Genomic DNA, 20,791 nt, shown 5'->3' with positions numbered 1-20,791 from the left:
GTGTCAGATGTTGAGACATCATTTATATACTGGACCATTTGATCAGCAGAAATTAAACTTACATTGAATAATACAAATTATTAGTATGTATGAATGTTCTAATTTAAAGACACTGGACACCTTTGGTAATTGTCAAAGACCAGTCTTCTCACTTGGTGTATCTCAATGTATGCACAAATTAAAATATTTTAGTAAAAAATTACTTCTTTCGAGAAAACTACGTTACTTCAGAGGGAGCCGTTTCTCACACAATGTTTTATACTATCAGCAGCTCTCCATTGCTTGTTAACAAGTAAGTTTTTATGGCAACAATTATTTGAGAAATTACCAATAGTGTCCAGTGCCTAAAGGCAGTGGACACTATCGGTAATTGTCAAAGACTAGCCCTCACAGTTGATGTATCTCAACATATGCATAAAATAACAAACCTGTGAAAATTTGAGCTCAATCGGTCATCGAACTTGCGAGATAATAATGAAAGAAAAAACACCCTAGTCACACAAAGTTGTGTGCGTTTAGTTGGTTGATTTCGAGACCTCAAGTTCTAAATCTGTGGTCTCAAAATCAAATTCGTGGAAAATTACTTCTTTCTCGAAAACTATGGCACTTCAGAGGGAGCCGTTTCTCACAATGTTTTATACTATCAACCTCTCCCCATTACTCGTCCCCAAGAAAGGTTTTATGCTAATAATTATTTTGAGTAATTACCAATAGTGTCAACTGCCTTTGAGCTCTCTCCAAATACATCTGCTTGCACACAGACTCCACAAAAAAAAACCACACACACCAAAACAAACGGATGTATTCTCACACCTTATTATTTTTAAAAGCAATACCGGTGATTGAATGTTACAGTACATGTACATTGCATTACTAGACAGTTTTTCATATGACATTATAGGCCCTACATGTACATGACAATATTAATAAGGGTGTGACCAATGTTATGCTGTCCTTGATGGTACATGTATATAAATATTCTAATTATAAATGTACACAGAGTGACCCAGTGATGGCCAATGAATTGTGTCTGTTCTCATTTCTGTATGAAAAAGGTGTGTCCGTAAACAAGTCAGTAGTTTGTATGCAAAGTACTAAGTGTCACTGTCCATAATAACAATTCCCAGGAAAGTCTTAGAAGCTGAACAATGTTTCCTAAACACTGTACTTCTCCAAGGAAACGGCCTCTGTGACTCTGGCAACTGCTTTACAACCGGTCATAGACCTTTATCCATAGAGTTATAAGAACTAGACCACGCACTGGTGACGCTGCTTGCACAAACGCGAAGGGACCGCACGGAGATACGCGCGCCATATGAAGTACACGTTGAAAATTGGGTTTATGTAACGCTATGCGATGCTGTTTTGTCAACTTACAAAATGGCCCGCTGCATAAACACACGCAGTGCGATGCTGTTTTTATCACTTTCGAAAATGGCGCGCATGCAGGGCCGCGTATATAGGCCAATGCACCCTCTAGTTTTTATAATATAACTACTGTCACCATCTTGGTTATGTTCCCTGTTTCCAATATAGCTAATGAATGATAACGTTCATTGTGCATGGCACCAGACTATCATTTCGTCCAGCCTCAGTTTGGTTACAAAGAGTTGGAATGGAGTAAGACCACACCGTGATAAAGGTCTACTGAACATACAGATTTCAGCACAAAAAAGGTTCTATAAAAGCGATCCTCAAACCACAAATGCATCAAAATGGTTGTTGATGAAAATAAGAAAAGTGGTAATATGGGAAGAAATTAGGGGATAAGATTAAAATGCAACTGTCCGAACTTCAGTGCTATGATTTTTTGTTGCTTTGAAAATTGTGTGCATTCATACATTTTTACATGATGTGGGCAAGTTAAAAAAATTGCATAAACCCTGGTACTTGTTTTGTATCTGACACATGTACAAGAACAAACTACATACAATTAGATCAAGTACAGTACAATACATTTACATGTAATGTTGATGTTGAAGTGCTGTGTTCAATCTGACAAGTATAATGTACATGTACCTTCAATCATCACTGTACATACACTACAGTGCTACATGTACTACACAGTACTATGCACAAAGAACAACACTAAATTTTGCATCAAGCCTTTTTTTTAAACAGTTGTACAATGAGCCAGTGATTCTTCATCACCTATGACTGATTACGTCCAATATTACTGGAAAGTGGATGTGTTTGCTTTGATAACTGTCATAGAAATCTCCCATGAAAAGAATTAATTTGGATCATTGTAATAGCAGGAGTAGACTGACCTTCCACAACCCTGACCTCAGCCATAAATAGACATGATACACTGCACAGTGTACACAGTTGTGATACAACAACACAATTTACTGTCTTCTCAGAACAGGGTCATATTTCATAGAGCTGATTTAAAAGCATAGCCTCAATAAGTGCTTAGCACACTTCTGCTTAGCAAACATTAGCAGGATACCAGTCATAGATGGTAGAGATACATGATGCTGAAAGGTGGTTTGGCTGGTTACCTTTTTTCTAGAAAGCATATTTTGGAAAGGAATACCTCAGGCCTACTTGTTGTGCTTTTAAAAGCAGTCATGAAATTGGGCCCAGAATTGATCGACAAGGTCTCTAGTACTGGGTACTGGGCTGTCAGATGATTTCCAATATGAAAATAATTCACTTATCATTAGTGCAATGAACTGATGAACATGTACAGCCAGCGCTGCGAAAAAAAACATACAGCTTGCGTTGCTGGTAATGCCCGTGTACCCAATTAAATGTACAGCATGTATTTACATGTATACAGGAAACGCTAAGCAAATGGTAGGGGTGGGGAAAAGGGGGCAATGGAAGGGCAGGCTCAAACAGTACAAAGGTACTACAACATCCATGGAGATACAATAACAATATGCAGTTCCCCAGCATCCTGGTAAACCAAATGTAAATTGATGCTTATTGTTGTCATTATATATGCACTGTGTACATTGTACAGTTAGGCATGAATGAATGATGCAATCAGGAATTCTATTGATGTGGGTACATATACTTGAAAACAATGTGTAGTACTTAACAGCACCTACAGCAATAAACCGATCCAGTAGGCTCTGCCCGCGACGCACGTGAGAGCAAGAATACGTGGGGCTCTCCAATGCCTTTCTGCACAACTCTGCCGCGCGCGCCAAGCATACGCGCAGGCATGTCTGACCTTAGTGTCGGACCTTCGTTGCGTTGTGATTGGTCAATACGCAATAGGGTGGAGCTTAATGGATCGGTCTATTACAATGGGGTTTGATTGTCAAATATTCTTCTTTAACTTGTAATTGTCATGAAATGATCCAATGAGCTCTACTAATGTTAAAAATTCCACCAAACTTGTTAACATTGTTCAGAACTCAAAAAGCCTATTGACCTACATGTAATGAATGGTGTGTTATGAATCAGAATCCAAAACAAGGTACATGTATGTATTTCACCCATGGAACCACCATGTCTAAATTGAGATGAATGTTCATTTCACAGACACGGTTGCTTGATGCAATTTGTTTGCTCTCTTGGGTTGACATGCTTTGGCAATCTAGACACATTAATCAGAACAGCTCTCTGTGTCCATCCGAAGGACAAACAACTAATTTGTCTTGTTATTATGTACAACAAAATTGTGTGGCTTTTGTAAGTCAACTTCTCTCTAATATTGTGAGGATTCAGTTCTGGAGTATAACAAGGAAAAAGGAAGGTTGGAGAAAAAAAGGAACATTTCTTTGCCCAGATATTTTTTCTTCTTTTTTTCTTATCTTCTAAAAATAACAATAATCTCCTGAAACAATTGTTTGTATAATTACCAACTCTTGATTTTTTTATATTTTTTTTAATGTATTTTTGTGGGTTTTTTTTAATGAGTGTTTTGTATTGACTGGGAAACCATTTTCCATGTTTATTATGATGACTAAATAAATCTATCAAATCTAACAATTAAAGAATAATAACTAAGAGGCCTAGACAGTGACTATTTCAAAACTAATACCAACTGTAGGCCCCACTACTTTAGGGTGGATTTTCAGGCCTTGAACTTGCTCCTGAAGGGGCACGGCAAATTCCTTATGGCAAAGGGCACTCTATGAGGAAAAAATGTTAATTTGTACAGGATTCTTGCAAAGGGCACCAAAGCAAAAGCACAGAGCACCATGGCAATGGACCCTTTTCATGAAATATGAAATTGCACAAAGCGCGTGGTGCGCACTAATATTTTGGTTAATTTGGTTAACAAAAATGGGGGAACATCACGCTGTTTTGTACACAGGTAATGAGTGCATGATGCAAACGCGATTTTGTGTGACTGCTTAGTGCACAACTCTATGGCGTTTACCAACCAACACTGGGGCAACAGGGTCTATACACACATGCATGGATGTGATTGTTTCATGAAAAGGGTCCATTCCTGTGGGTTCTGTGAGGTTATTTCGAGGCCTGCTGTTGTAGGATGGAGTACCATATTACCACAGTACTAAGCATGTTTCTCAGTCAAGAACAAAACAAGGTCACCAATCAGGGACCAATTTCATATAATAAAGCTGCTTAAGCAGAGAATAGTGCTTAACATTTCCTGCTGAGCAGAAAAATACGGACTAGTGACAAAGTTGATGGACTAGTGAAAAGAGAAGCTGACTGGTACTGCTGGTTACTTAATCACTAAAAAAGTTAAGAAATAAGGACTTAAGTCTTAGACTGAATGAAGATCAATCATCCAACTAAACAAACAAACAAACAAACAAACAAACAAACAAGAAGTAAACAAATTATTTGGTAACACAAAAAGTGATAAGTTGCTGCAAAATTCAGAGGATCTTCGCAAATGATAATTAATAAGACTTGATTAATGCAGATCTGAGGTGTGTGTTTACTGTATAGATGTGAGGGAATTAGTTTTTGAAAATGAAAGTGGGACTGTTGATGACATGGATGAGCAGTGAGGAAAGATACAAATTAAATTTGTCCATCATTCCATCAAAACATGATCAATTCATCACTCATCCTCAACCATCAATCATTATCATCTGTTTTCTACATAAATAAACATGGACAATGTTTCTTGAAGTAGTCGTACTGTATATCTCAATTCTTGTTCACAAACATGACAAACGTTGTGAATCTAAACTTCCAATGCACATGCATACACAACAAAAGTTGCATGTATTAAATCCCTGTACATGATGATCACCTGATTGATACAATTTGCAAAGCCATTCCACCAATGGAAAATCCAAATGACCAAAATAATTATGGAGATTTCATTTCGTCTCACCTTTGTAGTGAACTCGAAGATTGTTTTGCGATAATCCAATGAATGTAGATTTCGTTCTTGGATTCCATGTCCTTGGCAAAGGTGTTTCCTCTTCATTTACTGCTGGATAAATATGTTTAAGTCTGTCTGAAGGGTCGACATTTTCATTGTTTTGGTTTGTACTTCTACTCGGTCCTTCTCCGTGAGTCGCCATTTTTCCTGTGTATAAGTGACGTACACACACATCCGTCCCGTCCGTTTACGCGTAGTATGTAGCCTGCGTACAAATCATATGGACATATTTCGATGGTACCCGCTCCAAATATTATGTGTTCTTTTAAAGCTATGAACACCAGCTGACCAGCAAATAGTTGAACAAAGAATGGGAGTTTGATACCCAGACTGCGAAATTGCGAAACTACGAGTAAAGTAAAACAGAGCGGAAGTGGGTACCATACTATGTCATTAAAGTTTAACAATAACAAAAACAAAGTTGAATGATATTATATTGATACAGGAATAATGTTTTTAATATGATTTTAATTATTGGTCTAAAAACGTTGCTCTATTCAACTCCAAATTAATTTGACATTGTTCTTCCTTTATTATTTTACACATTTTTTTTTGTCTGTCGCCTGGCCTACGGGATGAAGTCCGACAAATACCATGGTAACCACATTTATCTCCAAACTCTTTTAGCCCCCAACCAACTACAAAATTCAAAACTTTGAAAAGGTGTACAGGGACAAAACTAACATTTTTCATACAGTTATTTGCCATCAAACAAACCTACCAAGGATTTTACTTGTAGGCCTATACTTATGTAAAGCTTGCTTAGCAAAGTTTTGCGATGAATCATAATGTTGCCGCCCAACATTTTTAAACCACAAACTCTCATGGCGGGAGGGGGAGTGCATTTTTGCACTACGAAATTGCCGCTGTTGTGGTGCTTTTCAATGAGTATTTTTTTCTTCTTCTAAATCGATTAAAAAAAGTGAGTCCTTAACGAAAAACCATTAACATTAATTTTGAGAATGCAAATTATAATGTGCACACAAAATTTGCGGCGGGGGGGGGGGCACACTTCGTTAACTTTTGCTTGGAACACCGGAATCTTGAACCTTATAGCCATTTTGATTTCAATGGCAAAACTCATAATAATAGAGCTTTGTTTGGTTTGGGTAATTCGTTTAGTTTAGGGCCTATATCCAAATAAATAGTACGGCACTTCTTCCAACCTGCATCATCAAAATGGCGCTCGGCGATATGGGCGGATCATTTTTGGGAGGTTTACGGTCTGCTTGTTTTGTTTGTTGGATGTTTGTTTTGTGGGGAGAGGGTGAAAATTTGGATCAGTTTCAGCATCCGTTTCATACACTTGTTTTGCATATAAATGAAGGGTCGAAACGTGGATAAACACCGCGAGTTCATTCGGGGAGTGATTTTTCACAGTGCATTAAGTATAAGCCCGGGCGTTGACCGAAAACTGGATCTACAGATAACCCATTCTACTATTGAACATTTGATATTGGCTTATCCAGATTTTTTTTTTCTCAAATTGATTGTAAATAATGGCAAGGCCTGACGTTTCGACCAAGGAGTCTTTCGCAAAAGCTAAATTAAAGTGCGACAGAAGCACTTCAAGTAGAAAAACATACAGAGAGAGGGATTCGTCACCACTGAAGAAGCAATGCCTTGGATCGAGAGAGGGAGAAACAGGGGAGGGAAGGCGGGGGTTTGACCACTATTGGACACACAATCATTGGCAATTTTATCTTTGTTATTCCCCCTTTGCCACAAAACTTGAGTTGTCCCTAAACGTGAGTCGTTTGTGTAGCCTTCGAGAAAGACTTTGAAACATCAGTCCATTAACCTTCCCCCCTCCCCCCGTTATGGGTCCTTTTGGTTGGTAATACTGAGTTTGCAACAGCTAATTCTATTTGTCCAAATTATAATGCGAAATCAAACCATTATTTCCGGGCGAAGGCCAAACTCAAAGGGGCATTGCGTTAAAGATGAGGATATCACTGTTATGATCATAAGCAGGCTGTTTGAATATGCTTACATTTCCTCCATTATCCCAATATTATAACTTTAAGCGTAATTATTCAACCGCTTGTTGAAAATTACCCCCCCCCCCCCCCATACCCCCAAATCACCGTCAACCCTGCATCCCCAACCATCCTTTTAGCCGTCAGGCGCACTTTGACATTGACTTTGACTGACTTTGGTTTACATCAAGGCTGTAAAAAGCAAAATAAAAATCATAATAGATTACTGTTACAAAAATCCATCTTGCTCCTTGAACAAAACCACTGGATTATCACACATTCGTATTTTATTAAAATGAATTTAAATGTTTTGATGTGTGAGCATGGTTCTTCCACGATGTGTTAATAAGTCATTCGAAATGATAACTTGACCAACAGGGGGCGCACTTTAACGTGCACGGTGCGCTGCGATTTGTTTTTGTACCACGCCTTGAAAAAAGAATAGTCACCCACTGACTGATGACCCCCAACCTCCTGACCCGTGATGACCTGCGCCCATAGCAACTACGTGATTTGGCTGGCGGCGGAGATCGATCGACGAGAGAGTGTGTGTAAAAAATGATCAAAGTGTGAAGGGAGACTACGCCGCGTTGTTTACAATTTAGCGAACCGGAAAAGGAACAGTTCTTGACTTAAAAATACAACAGAAAAACCTTTGATCGGGAATGGCTGCTAAAGCCATGCCTCTAGCAAAGCTGCCTCCAATTGCAGGGTAAGCAAGTCCAACATTTTTCTTAAAAACGATAAAACGGGTTGTGTGGTTGCAGTTGTTTCCTGTTTCAGTTTGGAGCACAGCAGCGAGATAGGCATGTCAGTAACTGCATCAGTACCGTGAAAACAAAATGTTGCAAGAAGTAAGAAATACTCACTCCAGTGGTCAGATTTCACAAAGGCATTGCAGTAATAGAATAAGTGATGTGACACCCTCTCCCCCGAAGAAATTGGCTAACCAGAACTGTTTATTTTATTATTTATTGATTGATAATTTATTAATTATTTATTGATGCAGATTGTGCTGACTAGTTACTAATACTAGACTATTATTTAGTATCTCACTGTATAGTATTTAACTTTTTTGTAATTGTTATTTTTCTCAGAACAGAGCTATTGATTGCGTTGGGGTGATACTAATTACCCAAACCATATTAATTATAAAAAATGGAAAGTTTCCATATGGCGCCACCACTTTTTCAATCGATATGAAATAATAGTATTAGTATATAATTTACCTCAAGAGTCAATGAGATATCCCTTTTTGTATAAATAGTATTTACTTGATTCGAAGGGAACTCTTTCTCAAAATAAGTTTTTAAACTATCAACAGCTGCAGTGATTCTCACCAAGTTCAGTAAGTTTTTATTTAATAAGGAAGGCCTGCTTTTGTTAATAATACAATTCTTACCAAGATGTCAATACCATATTTTTCATAAGATCCTAACTTAATTCAATTCAATGTCAATTCAAACTTACTAAAATTGTTTCAATACTTCATGAAAAAAGTACAAACAATAGTTTATAAAGGAGTAACCAATAAACATTGTTATTTTACAACAAGGCAGAGAATTATATCAAAAATAAGAAAGTTTAGTAAAAAAAACACCCACTGAATCAAGCATTTAATTTTCCTTTTTCTTATTTCCCAGCACCCCGCCTGCAGTAGGTCTAGGCATCTCACCAAGAGCGGTAAGGCAGTACGAAGGACTACAAGGTCCAAGCTATCAGCTGAATGGAATCAACGATCGGACAAAACACAAACTACCTCAGCCTCAGGTTCTAAGGGTAAGGTCAATTTAGAGATCGTTCCACTTGGCAAACGTTGCCACCGTTGGCGAATGTTGGCAACCATAGGTGAACATACTTCTGAGGTGTTGTTGGCGGGTGGTTTTTAAAATGACCGATAAGCAGACGGTATGATTTTCTTGTCACGAACATAATTAAGGCGCAGGTGTTCAAGGCGCAGTAAAACCAAAAACAAAACCAAAGAAAAACAGACACAACAAAATTACTCCTTGAAAAACCTTTGACATAAGATAGGTTCTGAGAAAAGATTTGAATTTTGTGGTACAAGGACAAGATCTAAGATTAAGTGGTAGAGATTTCTAGATGCGTTCCAGCAGAGTGTCGAGAACAGGAGGTCTCGTGTTACCATTGCTACCATGAAAAAGTGTTTTTTGGTAACACACAAATAACTTTTTTTATATTTTGTTTTAATCCTGGCAGCCTTTCATTGATACTAAAGCCGGTACCCTTGACACATGGCCAGCTCATGCGACTTCCCAAGCCACAGCCAAGCCAGGTATCCCAAGCCACAGACCTCGGTCCAGCCCGGACAAGATGTCAGCGGACATGAGCGATGACCCCCAACGATCAGTCATCCCCAAGCCAAGGTTCCTGGAACAACTGGAGATGTTCTTGAAGAAAGAACTTAGAAACCTGGACGGAAACAGGGAAGGAGGTCCCAGTGACCTTAGGTTACAGGTATGTCAACTATAGATGAATTGACCAAAGGGGTGGCAGTAAACAATCACACAGCACTTAACCATACAGAGACTTAAAACAAAAACATAATCAAAATAACAAGCAGAAAAATCTTGAGTCCTGACATTAAGTTTAGACATATGTAAGAGAAGATTTATCTCATCTATTTTTGTGGGATATTAAAGACACTGGACACTATTGGTAAATGTCAAAGACCAGTCTTCTCACTTTCTGTATCACAACACATGCACAAAATAACAAACCTGTGGAAATTTGAACTCAATTTGTCGTCGAAGTTGCGAGATAATAATGGAAGAAAAAATACCCTTGGCACATGAAGTTGTGTGCTTTTAGATGCTTCATTACGGGACCCCAAAATCTAATTCTGAGGTCTCGTAATTAAATTAAAATATTTCAGTGGAAAATTACTTCTTTCTTGACAACTCTCTTACTTCAGAGGGAGCCATTTCTGACAATGTTTTATACTACCAACAGCTCTCCATTGCTTGTTACCAAGTAAGTTTTATGCTAACAACTATTTTGAGTAATTACCAATAGTGTCCAGTGCCTTCAAGTATATTTCATTACTTAATATAGTTGAAAGTTTTTTTCTGACGGAAAGTCAACATTCCAACATCATTTGTTTCTGTTTAAGATACAACACAGTAAGGTATCATTATTCAATTGAAAAACACAAAACCAAAGGACTCGTACGGTTATAAGTTTACTGGCCCGACAGTAAAACCACTGGCCTCAGTCCTGCCGTCTAGTGTCAAATTTTAGTTCTGGCTTGACGGATGTCTTATTATTTGTTTCCTCTTCCATCAACCTCAGGCTTATAGAGAGGTATTTGAGTACCTGATAGAAGACTTCAAGACATACAAGCCTCTTCTCTCATCCATCAAGACAGAGTATGAGATGATGATCGCCCAACAAAGAGAACAGATAAGGGAGCTTGAGCCTCTTAAGGTAGGTCCACCACCTTTATTTTTCTTTACATTTAAAAAGAGGTACATGTTTGCACACACAAAATAACTCAACAATTCCCGAAGTTCAGAAATTGTTTGAAGCCACGTTGATAATTGGTTAATTATTTCCTCTTTGTGTTTGCAGTCCATGTTGGTGACAGTCTCGGAGCAGTGTGATCAAAAGGTGATGGCACTTAGGGAGGAGGAGAGACAGGAGATGCTGGATCTTAAGAGAGAGAAGAAGGCTCTGCAGGAGACGATAGATGCCATGAAACAACACGAGGTCTCACTACAGATGCAAATAGACAAGGTAGGGATGGGGATTGTGTAACACACCTCTTAGACAGGTGCTCCAGAGTCGCGCCGAACTAAACAGATTTGGACTGACTCTAGGTCGACCCAATAACTCTTTGTTTCAGACAGGCTAACTCAACATAAAATTTACGTTGGCTCAGTTCATGACAAGATCAACGTCTGAAACCAAGGCACTTCAGAGTCATTCCGAACGACTGCAACAGTCAATCTTTCGACTTCTAGCGCGTCCAGTCGCTTCTTACTGTTTCAGATGTCAAACTTTTCATGTACTTAATTCAGAATTTGGTTCGGCGCGACTCTGGAGCGCCTGTCTGATTCGGGTGTTAACGGCATCCAAACTCAGTTGGTAACATTGGGCGGTTGGTTTTATGTCCTTGGGTGGATTTCACAAAGAGTTAGGACTAGTCTTATCTCGAGTTAAGCCCAGTTACTTGTCCTAACTTAGGACTATCCATGCAATTTGTATATCTCCTAGGACTAGCCCTAAGTTAGGAATAGTCCTAACTCTTTGTGAAATCGCCCCCGGTATCTTTCTTCACCTTCATTTCATTTTTTCTGTTTGTGAAGCCAAGGACTCCCAGAAAAGCAAACTTAATCACAGTACTGGTTAAGAACCCAATGGAGAGAAGACAAGGAAGGAAGTTTCAGTTTAAGATGTGGGAGGAAAAACCCCAGAGAATTATTCTAGGGAAAACCCATGCAGTCAGGTAGGGACTGAAAACCCAATCCAAATAGTGCCTCGGCATATTGTTTACCGTTAGAAGGTGCTACATAAATGGATCTCACTATTAAATAACACAACACTTCTAGTCCTGTTAAAAACAAATGAGTGCTTGATATTATCCCTAGGGGTGTGATTACGTGCTTCATTTGTAAACAAGAACCCAGTATTATGCTTTTCCCGGCCAATTACAGTAAATGTTTAATTGTTCTTCAGCTACAAGAAGACGTAGCCGCTGAGTACTACAAATATCGAAATGAATGCGACGCTCGTAAACTACTGGTGTCTGACATCAACGATTTACGCTACCAACAAGAAGACTTTCAAAAGTCTCAGGGTCAGGTCAACCCCGTTGGAGAAACCAAAGAGGATCCCATAAAGCTCAAGATTGCATTAAGGTGAGAAAATATGCGCATAAATTAAATATTTTTGGATAAAGTGAATGTGTATTAATTATGTAGAGCTTTAATGTACATACCATAAATGTATAAATTTTGTTGGTTTGAAAAAAACCTCAAACGTCAAATAAAAAAGTGTTCAATATACCAGGGGCCATTTTCTTAGCACTGCTTATCGGCAAGCAAAATTTTGCACCAACTACTGAGCAGAAAAGTTTGTTTAAGCGTAGGGAAATAGCTTGTGCATTAACCATAGATTTACATTGTTACACCATTTACTTGCTTACAGTAAGCATTGGAAGGTTATCATGCCTTTTCCAGTACTTGCTGTTAGCAGTGCTAACTCTAAGCACTTGAACCATAGACACTTTTACGTACAAATTTTGGGCATTAAGCAGTTCTATAAAATTGGTCTCAGGTTTAAAAGAACAGTTTTACCCCGATGGGTGTCGCCCATGTAAAGTAAGCAAAAAAGGCAACCTTCTGTTTAATGATCGGGGTTCTTCTTTGACCTAGCTAGGGGTATGTCTAAGTAGAGACTCATATAGCAAAAACTATTAATGGAGAAGCCATGTTTTAATCACACTGTAAACAGCGCCCTCTTTTGGCAAGTAAACACAGATATTGTTAATTACACCTTCATGAACTTGAAAGATGATAAAACCTCTAATATCTTTGATTATCATGAAAGGTTAACATTATTAGTTAAGTTTTCTGTGTAGAGTTCCTTTCCATAAGTTATCATTTACTTTTCTTTCGATGTTTAGGAGAGCAAGAGAGGACCTGACGGATGCAACGCAGCGTTTGACGGAGATGATCGCCAACTATGGAGACGTAGTACCGAGGAGGGATTTTGAAGGACTCAAAGTAGAACATGAGGTAATAAAACACAGCAGAGGGCGGTTACCAACCAAACTCTGCACCTGTCACTTTAGCAGTCTTCACAGTGTTGTAATTTTATTTAGGTACCTGAAAGTACCCAAAAGTTTTTCAAACTGGAAATATAAGCATAAAGTAGATGAAGCTCTGCCCCCCCAAAAAAACAAACCCTAAAAAAAACAAAAGCATTTTGAAAATAAAAACAGACAGAGAGTCAGTTGTCCCAATTTGGATGGCGTATTGTTGCCCTTGTCAAAACTGGGTTTTAGAAAACATGTCTGATATCTTACCGCTGCTAAAATATAGGATTCGAACTGCCTCTAGTTACCAGGCAATCTCTGTGGTCTAGTTGGTATGACACTGCTCTGGAATGGCAAAGGTTGTGGGCTCACAGAACACCGGGCAGTACTAAGTACACATTGTAACACACATCGGTGTAAGGGTAAAACCAAATTAATATTCTTTATCCCTGATACAACTCAACAACTATTGTAATCATTAGTACGTACTTTGCCTTTACAGAAATTGCAAGAAGAAATGGAGCTACTGAAAAAAGACCATGAGATCCTGATGACAGAGCACGAGTGAGTAAACTTATAATTTTTGAAAAGTGAAACCAGTCACACAAAAATAAAAGAAGTGTGTAAGTTTAATGTAAATCTGTGGACATTGTGTTTTGTGTTACAAGGAGTACCACAATCCTTTAATAAGAAATCGGCTGCAATTAAAATATGAAATCATAATAAACCACAGGTTTGCATGAATGAGTTACCAATAACTACTGGTCCAGTAACGTCCCCATTTGGTTTATTTGTTTTCAGTACACTTCTTGAGGTCAATAAACAGGTGTTGACGCAGAGAGACGAGTTTTACTCCGAGCTGGAAGTGCTCAAACGATCGGCAACTCCAAGGTACAAAAGTAATGGTTTAGGAAAGTTGGTGTGACAGTTTTAAGCGAGTAGCTGTGACTTAGAAAGCCATTTGTACCAGGCAATATTCAAGTCTAACTTATATTACAAAAGGCTCATTGCATGGGGTTCAGCAAAAGTACATACATGTTTTCTTTTAAGTAATAAAATTATTAGGCAACTTTATTCCACGTACTGCATCTCTTTGGCTGGTGCATGTTTCCCCTTCATCCTACAATCTTTTTTAAAAGAGGAATACCAATTCCAGCTCTGGCTATTCCAGAGTTGTTTTCATCTTAGATATCTTTGTTAATGTAGCCCTTTATACCGAGATCATGCATGAGTGGCTTTTAGACTTACTTGGGGAGACCTTGCTATAAACAAAAACAATAATATTTTAAAAAATGAATTCAAAACTAAAAGAGTTATTTCGTCTTATTAATGTTTTCTTCTTGTAGCTTCTTACCAAGAGTGACCTTTACACTTGTTTGGTGCGAACTATAAAAAAAAGAGAAAAAAAGAACGAGACTTTAATATCCATGCTTTATTTCTTACCCTACAGACCCGACTGGGATCGCTGCGCCCCCTTCATGGAGGGAGGAGAGGAAAGATGGGCGACCATCGCTAAGGATAAGAGCAGCGATGGTAAAGTGGAGCTACTCCTCAAGGAGCTAGCTGGAGACGGAGAAGGACTTGCGTTCTTTGAGCCAAAGGTAGGCAACACTTAAAATTTCACCTGTGTATAAAGCATTAAAAACGCCGGACACAATTAGTAATTGTCAAAGACCAGTCTTCTCAATTGGTGTATCTCAACATGTACACAAAATAAAAAACCTGTGAAAATTGGAACTCAATCGGTCGTCGAGTTTGCGAGATAAAAATGGAAGAAAAAACACCCTTGTCACATGAAGTGGTGTGCTTTCAAATGCTTGATTTCGGGACCTCAAAATCTAATTCTAAAGGGCTCAAAATCAAATTCAAATATTTTAGTGGCAAACTACTTCTTTCTCGAAAACTACGTTACTTCAGAGGGAGCCGTTTCTCACAATGTTTTTTTACTATCAACAGCTCTACATTGCTCGTTACCAAGTAAGTTTTTATGCTAATAATTATCTTGAGTACTTATTACCAACAGTGTCCAGTGCCTTTAACGTAAGTGCAAATTAGAAGATACACCGTTTTTGCATGGACCAAACTAAGTCGCTGAGTAATAAATCTGGTTGTTTTGTTTTAATCATCCCACAGGGTACAGGCGAGGATGTTCCACTCTACCTCCAGACCGATATTAAAGTCAGAAACAGAGAGATATCAAAGGGGGATGCCCTGGAGTTGATCAAGGAGGTCTGGGCAGCCAAGAATAAGCAGGAATCACAGGTAGGTAGGAGCAAAGGGACTTAACAAATCTCAAACTTCATGCAGTATTTGATTTAAATTCTTCAGTTCAAGTCAGCATTTACTTCAAACTACTCTGATCTTTCTCAAATCAAAATATGTATACAAAATATTGCATAGATAAGCAAAATAGTAAGCAAAGAAGATGGAGTGGGAATTGAAAGAGTCAACCTATGCATATCAAAGTAAAGAGGTCTAAACTACAAAGAATTACACACAATTGTCTAAGGGTCTAATAACGGTAAAACCAAAATAATATTCTTTATCCCGATGCAAAATTAACATCTAATAAGCTCAGTTTATATTTGTTTTGTTCCGAAACTCTTCAGAAGGAGGACGGTTCGGTTGGACCGATGGACGCCTTCCTGGCAGAGTTTCTTGACGACAGATTCCGGGATAAGAAGATGATTGCTGAGAAGGCGTACAATCTCCATGACGCCTTGGAGAGATACGAAGACGAGGGCCTCTGCAGCTTATTCTATCAAGTACTTAAAAATGAGGTCAGTTTGTAATACAACATTTTTAAGTCTTAAAGACACTAGACACCTTTGGTAATTGTCAAAGACCAGTCTTCTCACTTGGTGTATCCCACCATATATGCATCAATTCAAATTTAGTTCAAAAGGTAGTACCCGCTACGTCCTTTTCCCCTTACTTATATATATTTTTCTATAACCCGTTACTTCAAAGTGACATGATTCTCAAAATGATTTACACTATCGAAAACTGTTGTACCTAACCAAGTGAGGTTTTATTGCCATTATTTTTAAAAGTGATTACCAAACGCGTACCTTTAAACAAAATGTCAAAAACAAAAGTCAGAAATATCAACACTATGACAACAAATCTGTGAACTACAACATAAATTTCTTAATGATTGATTGTATTTGTTTTCTTCAGATCAGCGAAGATGTGTACAACCAACAAATGGAGATGTTACAAAAACTGATGGAGTCATTCAATCAGTCTTCAGAGACAGTGACGATCCAATCATCAACACCACCGCCAGAGACGCCCCAGCCAGCAGAAGAAGGGGTCGAACCCCCACAGGTACGTTCTCAAGATGTCTGCTTGAATTGCTGGCAAGGACATGGATTCAAAACCTCCCAAATGAATCAAGTTAAGATATTTACTCCTCCCATCCCCCAATAAGTAGAACAGAAAATGAAATCATGGAAATTATGTAAAAATTCAAATCCTAACAACAAGATTCAAGTTTCGAGACACACATTTTTAATAGATGTTAATTTTATTGATGGTAAACAAAGTTTGTTCAATCACGTTAAAAAAAGGAGAAACTTCTTCCCAGTGGATGATACAAGTAAACAAGAACTCTTATGAGAACTCATTAATGAGAACTCACTTATATTCATTCAACAAAAAGGGGATGTGACTATTTGTCCTTGTAGCCTAGCAAGTTTGGGTTCTTTCTTTTAAATGGGAGAAAAACAAAATGGCTCCATGCATGTTGCTCCCACAGTTGCGCTCCGCTAAACTTTCGATCGACTTATTGATTGAATGGTGTCGTGGCTGAGCGGTTTAGTCTCATGTTTTGGTGGTTAAGTCATTGGAGTAAGGGTTCGAATTCCACATGACACTTGTTTCCTTGAGCAAGATGCTTAACTTTATATGCTTCTCTTCACCCAGGGGTATAAATGGGTAGAGGGAAGAGGTTGATATTGTGCATGAAAAAGCCTTCGGAGTGCCACGGCAGCTCAGAGCTGTATACTCCTCAGGGAGCTGTGAAAGATCAACAGAATTTTATTGTCCCAATGACCAGGGCACTAATTAAGGTAAAGCGCATTGAGACGGTATTCTGAAATTGGCTTTATAAAAACCAATTATTATTGTTACATTCTTTTGTATAGGTTGAAGAAAAGGAGGAAGAGGAAAGTAAAGAAACCAGCATCCAAGTCATCCCACGAGACAAGTTTGAGGCCTCTCTGAGAGAGGTGTTCGCTGTCAAGTCCGATGAGAACATCGAAGCCCTTGTGGCTGCAGCCTTAGAAGACTTAAAACCAGAAGAAGGAGCAGAGACCCTGAATTATCAAGATCTCTTCATGGAGGTAAAAAGACCCAAGACCAAAGTGGTCACAAAAATGTCTGTAACACCATTGATTACCATTCTCCGCTTGATGTGCAAGCGAACAAAGATATTTACAAAATAGTTAGACCGCCAAAACAGGGCTAGATAGCTCAGTTAGTAGAGTGCTGGCATGTTCATCCGCAGGTCGTTGGCTCTAGTCCATTTTGTCTTTGTTCAACCCCAATTCAAGAGTTATATATTAATGAATTTAAGCAATGCCATAGTCAAATATATTGCTCATTTCATGTATAATGACTTTTGACTGTTAAACTGGAACTATATTGCCTAATTGGCCAGTTCCAACCGACAACATTTTAACTGATGAAAAACTACAAATTGTTAATAAAAAAAACAAACACGGAGCCAATCAAGAGTGGGTGCAGTACACATAATATGCTCTGTGCAGGAGTGTTCCTGTAGTTCAATACAATGTCATGGTCTACTGGAGTGCGGTTGTTTGACTGCTGGACAATTTCTTGGCAATTCAAACAGGCTTGACTTTTGAGATGCTCTTTATAGTGTCCACTCTTTACAAGACATGTTTTCCATTTTGACTTTGAACGCAGGATGAAGATGGAGGAGCTCGTCCTTTTATTAATCTAATCCGGAAACAAGATAAAGAAGAACGTCTCAAGTATGTGGAGCAGATCAAACAAGAGATGGGGGAGAAAGAGTAAGTAGTATGGTCGAAGATATGTAGAGTGCTGAGGGGGGGGGGGGGGGGGGGGAGGGGGCAGAGATAATGGGTAAAAAGGACATCATGATGGAAAGGAGGGCATAATTTGATGTTGACCTTGTTTCAGAAAGAACTGTTTGATCTTATTCAGCAAAACAATACATTGTTCATGTCCTCATGTTTTGACCCCGGCAGAGTCTTGCTTAAGGGCTAAGTGACGACATTCTAGTAACAGGTGGAAAGAGAGAAAGCAGAATGCTGTCAGAAAAGTAGGAGATGACAATGATAAGGAAACAAGGGGGGAGGGGGGCAGCGAGACGGGGATAGTTTGATCACAAACACCAACAGTAGGTTGTGGCTCAGAATAATTGACCTTTGGGAAATGGGTTCCAGGATGAATGTTTATTTTACAATAATTTTACCGGTACTCGGCTGATAAAGAGTCACAGTAAAACCAGAGAGTAGAATTCAAAGATTTTCGCTCATGGGAAATTCCAGTAGTGCGTGCCTGATATGGTGCATTACAAAATTGTACCACATTGTTGCACCGACACAGCGATTTATGCAAATTGACTGATATTATATTCTTATTTTACAGGGAGGTGCCTCTACCGGAGTTACGGATGGCCATCAACGTGGTGGATGCCGAGATCGATAAACATCATATGATAGCGTACCTGGCCTGCGCGTACGACGTACCGCACGACCAGCTGAACACGGCCACGCCCCAACCCATTGAAACTATCATACAGAGACTGCTCAAGAAGGGCGTCAGCCGCTTTGGTCTTCTCAACAGCTCCGAGTTATAAGAAGAAATACACGAAAGGAGAATCTGGGTTTATTTTAATAGAGAATGACAACAATCCGTCCAGTTTTGCTAAATTGTTTTCTTCTTCATAGAACTCAGGAAAGTACCGAACGTAAACCAAATAAGTAAGAAGATGTTTTCCAGAAAATCGTATTCCTGGGTTGTGCTGTACATTTGTATATTATTTTTATTTAATTTTTGAAACAATATTTTCCACTGTTCGCGTGACAGTCCTATTACGATGAAAACACATTAAGTGTTGGGGGCCTAATAAACGCCCTTTAGTATTGATTTGACCCAGTTCATGCGACTCATTTTTTCATCATAATCTTGGTATGCCATTTTTGTCAATGTCCATGTTGTTATAGAATGATGCGCATTTTAGGCAACACGCCTTTTACCATAGTTGTACGTGCAAGTTGACTCCCACAATGGTGATTGTGGTAGACTGTGTAGCCAAGTGTAATGTTTGTGCAAGGTTTAGCAATACTGCCTAAATGTATCAGTTGCTAATCCAAGCATATTCCCTACTTAAAAAATCAGCATTCAGTCGGCACAACTGTTTTCATTCCAAATTTTGGAGAATTGTGTTAGGTTAAACTTTTATGATGTTGACAGCATCAGATTTTTTGAGTCATTTTGACTGCTGTCCAAACCTTTAAATTGAATACTTCTTTTTAGGTTACTCCGTCCAAGCACACCAACACATTTCAGTACCTATTGCAGAACACTGGAAGGTACCCCTCTACTTGTGTTTCAAATTATTTGGTGTACCTGTTTGTATGGTTTGGATAAGTTTTCACCCCAAAACATTTGAATCTTAGAAACAATTAATGCACGAATTGTTTTTTAGTTTTCTGAGTGTTGGTGTCCAATCGAGTATGTTGCTGCCATAATGTAGATGCAGCTGGTACCCGCTGTCACTAAATGTGGAAGTATTCAATGTTCTTAATAATAAAACACTTTGAATGTGAATTTTATTTTTTATTTAGAAAATATATAATAATATTCAAAACGGTACACAAAATCAAGTGGGTGAGTCGCAAGGAGGAACAGGTGAGCAGCACCTCTCCAAGGTCGTCCAAGTGTAAAAATTGAACAAAAAAACCAACCCCAAATTTGTGTGAAGGCAGATAATGTTGCCTATAAATCAGCATTTCAATGACAAAAAACATCTGATGTAGATATTCAATAAGGCAGACATTTGATGCATTAAAAGAATTGAAACAAAAGCTGACAGTTTTACATATTATTCAAAGAGTATTTAAAAGGATTTATTTACACCATTTTGTAAAATATTTCATTACTGTAAATTTTAAATTTAAGCCCTAGAATTTCTCAGATAAAAAATATCCATTAATATACAATTGTACAAAATTGTTGTTCTTTGGTTGGGTCATTATAATCAAAAATCAGTTTAGGCCAAACTGTTTCCTGTGACCGAACCAATCTTTAAAAAATTGTATAACTTGAAAAGTTTTGGAAAGAGTAGCTTAGGCTAACTACACTGGTGCCTCACAGCATCAACTTTGCTGAGTGACAAATGAGCAGGGAACCAGAACGAACAATGTAACTCCTGGGCCCAAATTCATAAATCCTGTAAGCACAAAAAAAACTTGCTTAGCACTAAAAAAAAACTATTGCCCAGCAAAAAAAGGTTACCAGCCAGAATACTATAGAGTTACCATTGTTGTGATTGGTCCCATGGCAATTTTTTGCTTAGCCAAGAATTTGCTCAACAGAATTTTCTGCTTAACGTCTTTATGATACTGGGCCAATGTCGTTTGGCTGTTTCTGCTAAGCAATATTTTCAGTGCTTCAGACTTTGTGAAATTGGGCCCTATTAGCACGGTT

At 38.4% G+C, this 20,791-nt stretch overlaps 2 protein-coding genes across 2 annotated transcripts in view; one reads left to right on the top strand and one right to left on the bottom strand.

Moving 5' to 3' along the window:
• Nucleotides 1-5,574, bottom strand: part of LOC139934434 (ran-binding protein 9-like) — a 40,610-nt gene extending 35,036 nt beyond the window's left edge. Inside the window, exon 1 of the mRNA XM_071928669.1 lies at nt 5,279-5,574. Within this exon, the coding sequence (XP_071784770.1) occupies nt 5,279-5,471 (193 nt within the window). The 5' untranslated portion in view covers nt 5,472-5,574. The remainder of the gene's footprint in view (nt 1-5,278) is intronic.
• Nucleotides 5,575-7,831: 2,257 nt separating this feature from the next.
• Nucleotides 7,832-18,938, top strand: LOC139935355 (translin-associated factor X-interacting protein 1-like). The gene is made up of 16 exons (XM_071929895.1): nt 7,832-8,020; nt 8,952-9,087; nt 9,529-9,786; nt 10,621-10,755; nt 10,900-11,064; nt 12,007-12,188; nt 12,956-13,067; nt 13,590-13,651; nt 13,889-13,978; nt 14,538-14,688; nt 15,221-15,349; nt 15,697-15,867; nt 16,268-16,417; nt 17,236-17,433; nt 18,020-18,126; nt 18,728-18,938. The coding sequence occupies exons 1-16, from the start codon at nt 7,974-7,976 to the stop codon at nt 18,936-18,938; spliced, it is 2,304 nt and encodes a 767-aa protein (XP_071785996.1). The 5' UTR covers nt 7,832-7,973.
• The last annotated feature ends 1,853 nt before the right edge of the window (nt 18,939-20,791 follow it).

The sequence above is a fragment of the Asterias amurensis genome, chromosome 3 (genome assembly GCF_032118995.1).
Source record: "Asterias amurensis chromosome 3, ASM3211899v1".
In the NCBI taxonomy this organism is placed as follows: Eukaryota; Metazoa; Echinodermata; class Asteroidea; order Forcipulatida; family Asteriidae; genus Asterias; species Asterias amurensis.
This window is presented reverse-complemented; position numbering and strand designations above follow the sequence as displayed.